The sequence below is a fragment of the Acinonyx jubatus genome, chromosome A1 (genome assembly GCF_027475565.1).
Source record: "Acinonyx jubatus isolate Ajub_Pintada_27869175 chromosome A1, VMU_Ajub_asm_v1.0, whole genome shotgun sequence".
NCBI lineage: Eukaryota > Metazoa > Chordata > Mammalia > Carnivora > Felidae > Acinonyx > Acinonyx jubatus.
Genome location: NC_069380.1, coordinates 199,855,740 through 199,870,170, shown reverse-complemented (window position 1 = coordinate 199,870,170; position 14,431 = coordinate 199,855,740). Strand labels below are relative to the sequence as shown.

Below are 14,431 nucleotides of genomic sequence, written 5' to 3'. Positions count from 1 at the left end.
AACTGCTGTCTGAGCCAGGCTGCCTGTCCCTCAGATCTCACTGGAATGCCCTTCCCTTTCCCATTCAGTCAGCTTGGGAATTCAGACTCCAGCTTTGAAACTCAGTTCAGATAACTGTGAGCCTCTCTTCTTGTGCAAAAAAAAAAACAAAAAAAAACAAAAAAAAAAAAACAAAAAACCCTCTGTTGTTCACTCCCTCCTTTATTCTGCCACTTACCACACCATCTGTGATTATTTGCTCACATGTCTGTTTTTCCTACAAAGCTGGAAAGCTGGGATCTGCTTTGAATTCTCTCATGCAGCATCTGCACATAGGAGCTACTCAGTAATTGCTTGGGAGTAAAAAATGAATATTCCCTTGCAATTATTTAATGGATTTAGAACATGGAGGACTGCCATGTATTTAGGGGACAGGCATGCTCTGATAACCTTTCAGAACTCTGTACCAGTGTACAAGGAGAGTCAAAGGCAAAGTTGACAAGGACTGTTCCCTATAGACGCCTATATCCAGCAAAAGAAAAGGAAAATGCATATAAATAAGCATTAGCAACGAAGCTATCTGCATGAACAAATGCAAGAAGGGCCAGTAAAACAACCCAAATTAAAGGCACTGACCATTACAGCCCAGTCCCTCCAGGTCGAATATTTTCTGGAGATGAGTTTCAGCCTAGTTTTTAAAGGAATGATAGAAAAAAAGAAAAAAGGTTTCCACATCTGAGGTGTGGCACATGCAAAACTGCAGAAGCAGAAAGAACCATTCTCTGCAAGCACTGTAAAACTAAAACACAAACAGGAGAGAGTTGTTGGGTACAAATGTGAAGTGACAGTGGTGAGATGGGGGAACAGTTTGCTGGAGAGCCTTGAAGGCACAGCAAAGAAACACAGATTTGATGTGATAGGCAATAGAGTCTCTCTTACTTTTAGTTGGGGGGTAAGTGTAGGAAAATACTGGTGTTCGCTTACAGCAAATCTTAGAATTCGATGTGTTTTCTTAAAAAATGAAAGTAGTTAGAGTATGTATTGTGTAATTATAGATAGGCAATTTATAGCAAGAGTTAGTTTCTAATCTAAACCAATTAGAATGCTAAAATTAACCAAAGACAGAAACCACAGTCTGCATCAGCTCCCTGTGGAATAAATTTCCTTATTAATGCTCTGTTGTTAAACACACTTCGTATATAAACCTACCTCTAAGCTAACATAAAAATCTAATATTGATTGCAAGAAGAGCATCTCAATGTTCCGTAGACATTATTCATCTGGAATTGCTACAGACATATATGAACATCAGAACCATAAGCCCTCTTCCAGCCTAAAATGGATTTATTTAATTATGGCATGTCTCAAATCTACACAAGGAAGATTGAGGGGACAGGAGATAAGGAATACAGAATAAAATATTATACATCTGTATTCCAAAGCCATACTTATTACACAAGCGTCATGCATTTCCAACACTTTTTTTACATTGTGCATGAAGATTTTACACTTTACGTGACATACGATCCTACAAAAAAGATAACCATTACAGAGAATATGTCTCTTTTCAATTACTATTTCCTAAATCTCAAATAATATCAAGGGTTATCCCTCTTTGATAAAGTGACTGACATCAGCAAATGAAGGATTTAAGGATCCTAGAACACTTCACCTTTGCTAACTGAATAATCTCCCGTTCCTAACCTCTTAATCTACCTTTTATCTCTTCAGGGTTTGGGATGGTCCTAAATTGCTACTAATGCGCCATTTTATTTGGTGGGGGAGGGGGATTTCCTCACTTTGTTTCTTTTAGGTCACAGAAAATGGGCTTCTTCTGTGATGGGTTACAAAACAACACCCAGGCTTGAATCCCTCTTTACTGGAAATATAACATGAACAACAACATGATGAATTAAGGGGATGATTTTTTTTTCAACCAAAATACAAGAGTGGGAAAGATGCACCTAGGTTTTCTGGAGATCACAGGAAAAGGAATGTTCTGGCCTGATTTATCTAAATTGCTACAGATTTTCATGTCACCTAGCATATGTAAAGTTTCAGTATAGCATCAGAGAGCTCTCTACTTTTGCATCCTAAAGCCACTGATCTAATTGCCTTGTGAAAACAACTTCCCTCCTGACTCCTTAACACCAAGTATTTCAGAAATTAGTTGGCCAAATCACCTCTTTCCTTCTACATTAGCCACTACATTCAACTTTAGTAATGACAGTAACATAAGGGCTAAATTCTAAAGTTTCTGTATTTCATTCACAATATTTCTCTAATTTATTTGGCTTTGGCACTTCTTGTTGTTTTTCAGTTGAACTAATTCAGACCGAAAAAAAAAAATGCACCATTGAAGATGGAAGCAGTTTCCTATAGAAGGCAGCCACTTTCCTTGGGAATGATTCATTTAGAACAGTGGCAGCTTCCAGACTTCACACATTACTTCCCCAAATTTGCTGAATTTAGCATTAGCCAGCTTGGTACTAAAACACTCAGAACTCAAAGACATGTGGGTGAACTCACATCTTCCTCTGCAGTCTTATGCCAAATGCTCACAGAGCAAATTCTTCTGATTTATTTGTTGTATGTTCTACATGTAAACACATCCCAGTGGCATTTATAAAAATCAGGTAAAGATCCGCCACTTTGGAACCATTCAAGTTTCTCTTTGCTTTTGGTTTGAATCATGTAGGTGATGAAATAATTTGTATCAAATTCTGGATTAATTATTCCTGTTTCTTCCCTGTTTAACAGTATTACTAGCAGACATTAAATATCACTGATATATGTGATTCTCCACATACATCATATAATCAAGAAAACATTCTTCACTTAAATGAGCTTATGGTTCATTTTATCATCAAGATCATTTATTTATAAGAAAGATCTTGCCAACTCACAACTCTAGGCTCAATGTGTTTGGCTACCAAATTTCTGTAAGTGCATATTAAATTGCATTTTATAGTAATGATGGCAGAAAGCCGATGACCCTGAATTATATCATGGCATCTTTAAAACACCATCATGTTACACAGATCTAGGTGCCTGTCACCACTGCCAGGAACCAGAGGGCAACAGTGTAAGGAGCGTCCTCTTCTATGACTGCGTGGCCTGCCATTTTATCTGATAGGACACCATCTGTTTATCCTGCTACCAACTCCCTAGGGTAATTGGGTTAAAACTACAAGACACTGCAAATAGTCACATTGCCCACGTATTTTTAATTGCCTGGCTATTTATATCAGTGACTTTTCTTCTTACAGGATATTCATTAAAAAAAACCAAAACACGCTTGTGACCACGTTTTAAGAGGTAAATGTTCAACTCTAATGTTGCACAGGCACAATCTTTGTTAAGAAAAGTTTCCTACAATTTCTTATTCAATCTATAAAACAGTGGAATATTAAGGTATTTATCACTGAAAGAATGCATATAATAGTGAGAAACTATACAGTTTTGTTATATAATGTTATAAAATGTTAAAAGCATTTGCCCTGGGGTCAGATTAGAAGGTTAGAATCCCAGCTCCAGCTTTTACCAACTCCGGTTTTCAGGGCAAGCTACCAAAATTAGGAAAGGGAACTAATCCATGTAAAGAATACAATATATCATTTGACATATAATAAGCCCTCAATAAATATTAACTATTATTATCAATAATCATCTTCATTTGATATTAATCTCAAACTGGTATAACAGATTTTAAGAACCAAACATTTATTACATTTTAGATGGAATGTGCTATATAGAGACACATTACAAGATGAATCCAATTTCTCAAACGTGCTTCTTTTGATTTTGAATATAATCCATATCCATATTTTAAGAATGACCCATTTTTATGCCTTTCAGCAGTGTCTTACACAGTGTTTTATTATTGCATGTCATTTTCTGAAATCCTGTGAACCAAAATGTCATTGACAGGCACACACAAAACACAGCTACTGTCTCACAGAAAGCAGAGCGAATGTTCACAGAATTTCTATTCTATGACTGGTTTAAACCTAAATTGCAAAACATAATTCTTCCCAAACATGTTAAAAAGCATTTTGGTAGTGAGTAAAGCAATAAGTAATCTACTTATTAGCATAAGTAACTAACGTTGTCATTAGTTGTCATTAGTGCTGGTTTAGAGACTCCGGGCCTTTTTGACCCTCATTTTTATGCAAACAGTAAAATTCAGGTTATAATTAATGTAAAAAAGCAGACTTAGAAGGAAAATAAAGTCAAAAAGGTTATTATGCATACTCTGGAATTAGGGACATAAACTCCTTTGCTCAGTGATGGCACATTTAACTCAGATCCTTGGAAACTCCAGTTGGCTGAGCCCTTTCAGGACCCACCCACTGCCTAAGAACAACAGATGCCCTCTTCAGCAAAACATTGGCCAGATTCACTGTATTTATGCACTGTATTATTTGTGTTTTCTATGTAATAATTTCTCCCCAGGGTATCCTGTTTTTCAGTATTTTGAAACGAATTAATAGGGCAAAACTATAATAATTAATTACAGGCAAAGCATAACACTGAGCAAATTATTATGCTGAAATTAGTCTCTATATATACAACTTGGAAATACTTTTTCAAAGTTTTTTCTTCAAACACAAATTCTCTGAAATTTCAGTGTTAGATGAAATATAAACCAGATTATCTCACAGAACTAATGATGCAAACTAGATTAGCAATCAGACCCTACACATCTTTGTTCAAAGATGGTACTTGATGTATTCATATTAAATAAAAAGACACTTCCCATGGTAGAGAAGGGACTGCATTGGTTAGGATAAACATTTGTTGATTAGAGGGGATTTGTTTTTAAAGAGACTTAATTGGCATAAAACAAATGTTTTATAATCACTATTTCTTTTCAGTTGATTCAAATCCAGTATTTGACCATATCTTTTGAAGACACAAATACATCACTTATGCACCAAAAAGAATAAGTAGAATTTTTCTTCTTGAATCTCATAAAACTTATTACACATTGTACAGGTGTTCATCTTAAAAGTGATAGTTAACAATCTCATGGTATAGTGGCTTGAAAAAAGTAAAAGATATGTCTTACCTCTTCCCACTGATGTATGTATCTAATTAACCTTGAAAGTCGCAACAAACGCAAGAGACTGAGAATTTTTGTAAACCTCACAATGCGAAGTGCCCTGGCTGTCTTGTAAACTTCTGAATCCATTCCTTTTTCTACAATGAGAAAGATATAATCCACTGGGATTGATGAGATGAAGTCAACCACAAACCAGCTTTTTAAATAATTCATCTTGATCACTTTAGGGTCCAGGATGATTTCAGAACTGTCTTCATTGACAGTGCCAGTCCTAAAATTCATTATCAGGTCCAAAAGGAAAACTGTATCTGATGCCACATTGAAAATAATCCATGGTGTTGTTGTTTGTTCTGTAAAGAATGTGATTCCAACTGGTATGATGACCAGATTTCCAACCATCATTATAAGCATTATTAAATCCCAATAAAACCTACAACAAATAAAAAAATCAGATTTTAATAGACAATAACCATTCTTTGCCCCATCATAAAGAAATTTAATGACTTATGGTTAAATAAATGAGTATAAGAATGAAGTGTTTGTTCTGTAAATATGGTAACTCCTTCAATGGTTACAAATTAAAATCTAATTAATATATTCCTAAAGCAATGCATTGTTTATAGAATTCTAAAAATTATTTGATATAAAATATTACAGAAATAAATTCAAGAACACTCAATCCTCCATTTACCTGATAAAAGAACAAAGACAACCTCCCCTATATTTAACAAGTAATATGCATGGAAATAAAGGAGAAGCATAAAACAAGAAGATCTACCTTAAAAAAATCATTTTGGGGAAGACTCTTTAGAGATGCTTTGAAGTACTTTACATGTCAAATTACCAATCAATCAAACACTAAGATACTAACAATACTGGTAATATAAATTATATCTTAGGAGTACAGATTAAGTCAACCATAAACTTTAGGCTAGCCCATGGCTTCATAGTACTCCAAATATTTATGCTTCCTTCTTTTTTAGTTTGAAATGAGAAAAACCAATTTTGTTCTGAGGTTAAAAATAATTGAACAGACTACTCTAGGTTTTAAAAAAAATTTTATGTTTTATTTATGTTTGAAAGTAAGAGAGACAGAGCATGCGTGGGAGGAGGGGCAAAGACAGAGGGAGACACAGAATCTGAAACAGGCTCCAGGCTCTGAGCTGTCAGCAAAGAGCCCGACACAGGGTTCAAACTCACAGACCATGAGATCATGACCTGAGCTGAAGTCAGACACTTAACCGACTCAACTACCCAGGTGCCCCGAGACTACTCTAGATTTTAAACTAGAATCTACTTAAAACTTGCACTTTTACCACTGTTTCATTGAACAAATACTTTAAATATATTCCCTCTATTTTTCTAAATATTTCTTCCTTAAAATTTCTGATTTAATTTTCAACATGTTTATGATTACTAGCTGCCTTTTGAAACATTCTCATCTCACCTTATATTAAAATTGGAAGAAAACCAGGAACTTTATTCCAGGTTAACACAGTGTAATTGAATTCATTGAAGATGATTGTAATGTTATTTTCACGAGGGTTATTTAAAGTCTATTGACCCTGTAGTGAACAGACTGCATATTTGTTACAAGTCTATACATATAAACGTGAAGAAGCAGATCAACTAGCACAACCCTATCATCATGAAATAGTCTCCAGAAATATGAGTTACGTCATCCTGGTCATAGGTATCTCTTCTGGCAGTTTTGTTGTGTAAATGATGTAAATTTCTATGACAGAAATTTCTGTTAACCAAGATACCTTTATTTTACATTACTTCTCCTTCTTAGACTACTTGGGTTACATTTTGGCAAGATATACAACTGCATATACCTTTCATAGTTACTATCATCCCGACTCTTGGGATAAAAGTAGTACAAGAAAGAACTGTAATAGGTCTTCTCTCCCCTTGTCCCTACCCCCAGGATTATGTAAAAGTAAATGCCTGTCGATTTGAAGATTTCATCAGTCTTGTGTCAAAACTTATCCTCGCATTTATAGACAAGTATACATATACCCACGCCAATCATACATCATGCACTGTCAATTTCAATGACATATTTTCTCTTTTTTTTTCCTACTCTTTTAATGGAAATGCAAAATGTGCCACTGAATACACCAAGGACAAAAGAGGGATGTAGAGGAGATACAATATTGTAATAGCTATTTCCCAAAGAAGTGACATCATTGAACTCTAAAATGAAACCGTGTGTACCCTGAGGATTTTCACTTTTCTGGACACTCTTATCAGTCCCATCTGTGAGCTTGTCTCTCTGCCCTCCCCCTGAAGGCTGCTGGGTGTCACGCGTAGCTCTTTTATCTTCTCTTCTACACATGCTCTTTGAGCAATATCACACACTCATCCATGTCTTTATGATTAATTCATAACTGATGACTCCAAAGCTCCACCTCCAGTCCATTCCTGTCTTGTAAGCCTCCTAATCCTCATAATCAGCAGCCTATTAAGTCTATCCCCCTGCATATCTCACACTCATGTCTTACAGCAGGCACATGCTCAAACTCATCTTCTCCTTGCATATGTATTTCTCACATGTCCCCTATGCCAGGGGATGGAACAACTCTATACCTTATTTGCAAGCCAGAAACCCCGGAGGAATCCTAGAAGACTCCTGGCCTTAAATCTGTTCAATCTCACACTTGATCAGTCACCAAGGCTGTTTGGTTCTTATATCTATGTATAAGTTGTATTCATCCATTTGCCCTTTACAATTCCCACTGCAAATATCTTCAACTAGAAATTCTCACCAGCTGTTTAATTTGGAGACAAGTTACTTAAATGCTCTCATCTTAAATCTTCTCATCTGTAAAATGAAGATTATTATAGAAACAGGGTTTTCTATACAGATCAAATGAAATAATACATGCACATCATATATCCTAGCATATAACAAACTGTGGTACACAATGCCGGTGGCCTACTTTGTATTCATTTACCTTTCCTTACCAAAAGAAATCCAGTTTTGTGGGGAGCACCCAGAAGCCCACTGAAAGATACTCACTTTTACAGACATTCTTGCATTTCTCTCATTAAGACAGAAGATATTTTTAAAGAAAAACAACACATTCTATCCCTCTTACTCAATAGAAGAAATGAAGAGGATAAAGTGCCATCTAGTATTGTTATAGCAATAATTTTTATCACACCATAGCTTTTTATTAGTGGTACTTAATATGGTCTGAAGCCATCAGGAATATCATTATCAATATAAAGCTCTATTAAACCTTATAATTTCCTTTTAAAGTATCACTGACTATTTTACAGACATAAACACAGATCTTGTTATAGACTTTGCATAATATAACACTTTCTTGAGTTAACATGGATTCATTCCTTATCTAGCCAAGGAAAATACAGTTGTCACCCACTCTAAAAGTATGATATAACTTCTGTTTTTTTAAGCAAAGAATATGCTTCTGAAAAGTGACCTCATGAGACTCTCTTGTCTACCTGCCCACAAGTTTCTTTTCTTGACTTTTTGCTCTGAAATATCTCTTGAATACTCAGGCTCAGTCTTTTCCTTAATTTTCAATTTCTGAGTCCTATACATCTTAGTATGGAATAATCTTTCCTATCAATTCCTCTTTCTGTTCCCATTGTCATCTACTTTGGGCAGAACTAGTGCTTGCTTAGAATAACTCAAGCCTCCTGTCTATGGAATCTGGTCAATTCTACCCATCAGTCCCAGAGCGACTTATCTAACACATAACTTGCCAGGTCAAAAACCATCAATGACTCTCTTGGGGCGCCTGGGTGGCTCAGTTGGTTAAGTGTCCAACTTCAGCGCAGGTCATGATCTCACAGTTCGTGGGTTCGAGTCCTGCATCAGGCTCTGTGCTGACGGCTCAGAGCCTGGAGCCTGCTTCGGATTCTGTGTCTCCCTTGCTCTCTGCCCCTCCCCTGCTCGTGCTCTGTCTCTCTCTCAAAAATAAATAAACATTAAAAAAAAATCAACGACTCTCTTAAGTAAAAATAACTCAGCATGGTTTTCAAGGCATCTTCCTTCCCTCCCAGCCTTTTCTTCCACACTTTATGGCAAGAACCTCATGTCTTAAGCAAGAGAGTACATGCACTTCCCTTGGCATCATGCTCACCTAGGTACATGTACAATAGATAGTTTCTTCCATTCTATTAATTCCTTTTCCCATTAGCACTCTACATACCCTTCATGCCTTGTTCTGACACTGAATTTCTTAGTTGTTTTTTTTTAACCCCCAGAGCAACATATATTTTCAGTATGCCTATTTTAGTTTTGCTTTTGTTACTAATTATTTGTTTTTATTTCCTCCATCACTACTGGGTTCAAGTTCTTTTTTTTTTCTAATTTTATTAAGTTTTCAATTTAATTCCAGGATAGTTAACATACAATTTGTTTCGGATATACCATATAGTGATTCAACAATTCTATACAGTGCTCATGGATACAAGTCCTCTGAAATTCAAAACTGTATTTTATCTTCTGTTTAACCTCTGCAGTGAATGTAGACAGTATATAGAATAACAAATGCTAAGAAGATAAATTAATTGAATTTTGACTGGAAACATACATTTCAGTAGGGATATTTAAAGTAATCCTTTTTATAAGACAAAAAATAATTAATGTAGCAAATAATTTCTTGACTTATTATTTCTATAAATCTGGAGTTTTACTAATTGAGGATTTTTATAACATAGAAGACATTAAGGCAAATTAAACAGGAAACAGAGATTAGTAATATATTATGAGGCTAGAAAGCCTGAAAACAAAGAAGTTTTGGATTTGATTCTTGGTTTGGTGTATTGTATTTGGTATATTGCTTCCATTCACCCTGCTTTATACAGACAACATTTATAAAAGCTCTTAGTTGGACTTTGAAGGCAGAGTAGGGTTCAAATCCTAGTTCTACTAGCTCCATAGGTTTGGGCAGGGTATTTAACTGCCTTGAACTTCTTCTACTACTCTTGAGTTTCTCTGCAGGAAGACTGTATGCATTGATGTATGCATAGTGTAGAGTACAGAACCCGTTATATAGAAAGTTTGTCTGAAAAACCAGCAGAGAGGGAACTCACTGGAAAACAAGTCTTGACCATTACAGTAGATTACCTAGGTAACCATTTTTACCCTGTACTGAAAGTAGACAAAATAGACAAAATAAAATAGTATTTCAATCATAATTAATGTATCACTAATAGCTGTAAGCTTAATTATCACTGAGAAATTATTTTTTGTGTTAAGAATCCATTTTCCCCATGAATTTTTAGAGGAGAAAAAGCAGCATTATAAGGATTGATCTGTGATATTAAACTTTAACGAATTCAAAATTCAGTGATGCTTCTTTCTTTCTTTCTTTCTACCCACTTGTATCCCTCTAAAGCTTGTGGTAAATAAAGACAACCCTACTTCCCTAACAAAAGTTTCTCATCATCCTTCAGGCTTCCCTTCCCCTTTATAATACCTGTAGTAGTTGAAATAATCTGATGCCGAATATTTCTAACTTAAGGCCTTAAAGAAAATTTTAAAACTACCGTATTTCATTACTCGAGGTGCTTGTCTTTAAATTTGTCTCTCTAACTATTGAATGAAAGACTCTCTCCCCACCCCCCCCTCATTGGAATAAAATATTTGTAAGTGGAATGGAGGAAAGAACTTCTGGTTAAATCCTTGATAACAGATTTATATGTGGCTCCTCTTTCACCTACGGTTGAAGTCAAATTATGTAACAAACCTGTCCTATTTCTCACTTAAGACTCATTCCTAAAAATTACATTTTTAGATATGAACCATAACTTGGCCATGTTTCTAAACCAAATTATTTATCAATCTAAATAAATGAATATCCAGCTGGATTTATTTTATTCAACATATAGTCCTTGCAATTATTTTTCAAATTTTATTTAAAACTGATTCAATTTTTAAAAGTCCAATAGCCTGAGGATTAGATACATATCTTTTTTTTTTTTAACTGAGGTACAGTTGACACAAAATGTTACATGAGTTTTAGGTATACAACACAGTGATTCAACAAGTCTATCTGCTGTTATACGGTGTTCAACACAAGCCCAGCTACCATCTGGCCTCATAACATGCTGTTACAACACTACTGACTACACTCCCTACACTGCACCTTTTATCCCGGTGACTTACTCATTTCATAACTGGAAGCTTATAATTCCCACTCCCCTTCACCCATTTTTGGACATATCTGTTGAAAAATGAAGTGCCTTATCATAAACACTGTCTTCTTATAGTACTATCAGTGGCAATTCACCCTGCCAAATCTCAGCAACCAATACCTGAACTTTGATCTGAGGGGTTCTCAGACATCCTTCATCACCTTACAAATCTCACTACTTACAGAATACTCATACTGGGGTTGATACTTTATAGGACATGTGCCTTTCCTAAGCCTTGCAAAGGAGTCTTTCTGAGGCGCCTGGGTGGCTCAGTCAGTTGAACATCCAACTCTTGATTTTGGCTCTGGTCATGATCCCCGGATCATGGGATTGAGCCCTGCATTGGGCGCTGTGCTGAGCATGGGCCCTGCTTAAGATTCTCTCTTTCCCTCTGCCCTCCTCCCCTGCTTGTTTGTATGTTCTCTCCCTCTCTCTCCCTCTCTCTCCCTCTCTCTCTCTCTCTGTCTCTCAAATAAAAATAAAATATAAAAAAAAAAGAAGTTTTCTTAATCAAGCCTGTTATTTGCTCTAATGCCTTGATATCCTGCAAGGCCACATTATTGCCTATGGGCAGTGTGGAGTGAAGATACACAGAAAAACACAGACAATTTAAATACAGGCTATTTGAAGCAAAAATATACTAGCTTTCTTAACACAGTAAAACATTCCTAAGATCCTAACTGTGGAAAAAATTAACCTAACATATGGACAAAACTAACTTAAACTATATTTGAAGACATTTAGATGTTTTCAAGTAAACATAGCAATTTACCCAATGAGAATATGAGATGGGTAGAAGGTGCAATATGTTTTAGCTAATCTTATTTATTAAAATGAGCTAATGGAATGGAAATTTAATCCCTACCAAAGTAGTAAGATCTGTACCAATCCAGGAAAAGTAAACAGGTTTTCTACCTCCCCCTTCTGCAACTGCATTTTCTCCTTGTGTGTTAATCTTCTAACTGCCAACATTAATGGCCTTGTATTGGTACATTTACTCTTGCATTTTACAGTGTTGTTTACTCCTCCTACCTGAAACTCTCTCAAACCTTTAGTTTCTCAGATTCTGCATTTTCGTAGTTTCTCACTTGTACTTATAAATTAGCAGAAGTTTATTTTCCTCAACCTTTATCTGACTCCTCTTCTTCCTCTATTAAAGTAGGCAGTCTATGTGATCATCTCACCCAGATTTTCAACCCTCCATTTACTCCCTCCTTTGGTCACATCAACCCCCAAATGCTAATACGTGAACATAATAGGTCAACGTAACTAATATGTTAAATAAGTGGTTCTCAAATCCATCACTGGCCTTAACTTCTGAGATGGAGTTATGGATTTCTAACTATATTCATGATAGTTAGTCCAAATAGAACAGCCGTCTCAACAGGGTGAAATCTACACCAATTAACCTTATGGCCCCCAAATAATTCCCCTGATATTTTTACTTCTGTTTATTATAGCATAGCTACCACTGCTGCTGCTGCTTCTGCTAATGCTTCTTCTTCCATCCCCCACCCTCCTCTCTTCTTCCTTTCAGTCACTCACGAGGCATAAAACTTAAAAATTATCCCTGACTCCTCTGTCAGCCAGCTCTGGCATTTGATCATTTGCCCAGTCTTACATCTTTCTAATACAATAGTTTTCATATGCAGCTTTTCTCTTTGTTCCACTGCCAGCATTTTATATGAAGTTATTATATCATTATTCTGCTTACTAATTTTCCTGTTTCTACCTGCCCTAGTAAATTACTTTCTATTTATATCCAGACTTTCCTATTGCATGCAAAATGAAATGTAATCATCCAGAATCTTCTAGTGTATCCCAAATCTATATCTTGAAACTTATCTTTTTTTGTACATACATGGTCCTTAGCTAAATTTAAAAAGACTATTTTCCAGATTCTTTCTTTTTGCCACTGCCTAACAAATGTCTGGGATTTCCTCTTCCTAAAATCCAAATTCAACCTCCACATTTAGTCTTATTACTGCAATGGTCAACCTAAATTTAATGCCACTACTCTCTTTTATCCAATCCCAGCCCAGGTGGGATTCATCTCCTCCCTGCCTCTAACTCCTATCTCAATTTTTCTATGTGATTTCCAGCATTTGAGAGCTCCTACAAATGAACAGTGAATATCTTACCAAAATATGGTACCAATAATAATTTGGCAAAGACCATTTAATAAGCAATGTCTGAAAATACCGCTCTTGAACTTATTCCTAGCCAAACTATAGGCCAATCTTCTTTACACTTAAATTGCCTAGCAAACAGTAGATATACTTCCAACTTCCCAATGATCAAACCCAAATTAATCACATTCATGTTAAGAAGGGGTTGTTACACCATTATAAGATTTTAATTAAAAGACATGATCATTTGTTCCTTTAAATGGTTTGGAAATTAAACAGGTATAAACTTTTTTTTATTTTATCCTTGAGTGGTAGAATTATGATGCATATTTTCCAACTTTTCTAATTTTCTTGTTTTAGACAACGGAAAGAAAGATATCATTCAAGGGTATTTTCATTATGGCATTCAAATTTACTTTAAAGGAAGGCCACAATTTTCATTCCACTGAATCAAAACACCTGTTTACTCCCAATTGTCATGCATGAAATATATATCTGCAAGTCTATATGGCTTTAATCAAAAGGTACAGAATGGAAAAGAACTCCTTAAAGATTAAGTAGTTTTATGCTGCAGTTTTCTATCTTTATGATGACATATAGATTTTCCATAAACATCAAAATCATTAACTTATAAAAGATGAGTACAAAATATATAAAATAGCTCCTAGTGCTTAATTTTAGAGTTCTTTAAAAACAGTCTAATCTAAAACTACTCCTTAGTTTCTTAGCCTTATTTAATTTACCGTAAGTGATTTTTTAAAATTGTATTCTCCACTGTGACTCTCAGCATTTCATTCCTTTAAGGAAAGCAAAAATATTGTGAGTGGTCATGTCAAACAAAATGTGTGCTAGCACCATTCACTCTAGTGTAAAATTCATTAAGTTGACATCCATTTTTTTTAACTATTTCCAAGGATGGACTAAAAGAAACTCCATATTAACTAACCTTACCACTAGATAGTCCCATGACACAGACATTGAGGACACCTTTATTTTAAAGCTCAATTAAATGACCATTAGTTCCTAAGGGCTTTATATTTGCTGATATACTTTGGTCCAATCACTGCGAACTTTTGCAGAG

The 14,431-nt window shown here is 35.4% G+C and overlaps 1 protein-coding gene across 1 annotated transcript in view; it reads right to left on the bottom strand.

Moving 5' to 3' along the window:
- Window positions 1–14,431, bottom strand: part of HCN1 (hyperpolarization activated cyclic nucleotide gated potassium channel 1) — a 384,422-nt gene that overhangs the window by 330,895 nt on the left and 39,096 nt on the right. Inside the window, exon 2 of the mRNA XM_027076395.2 lies at window positions 5,051–5,474. Within this exon, the coding sequence (XP_026932196.1) occupies window positions 5,051–5,474 (424 nt within the window). The remainder of the gene's footprint in view (window positions 1–5,050; window positions 5,475–14,431) is intronic.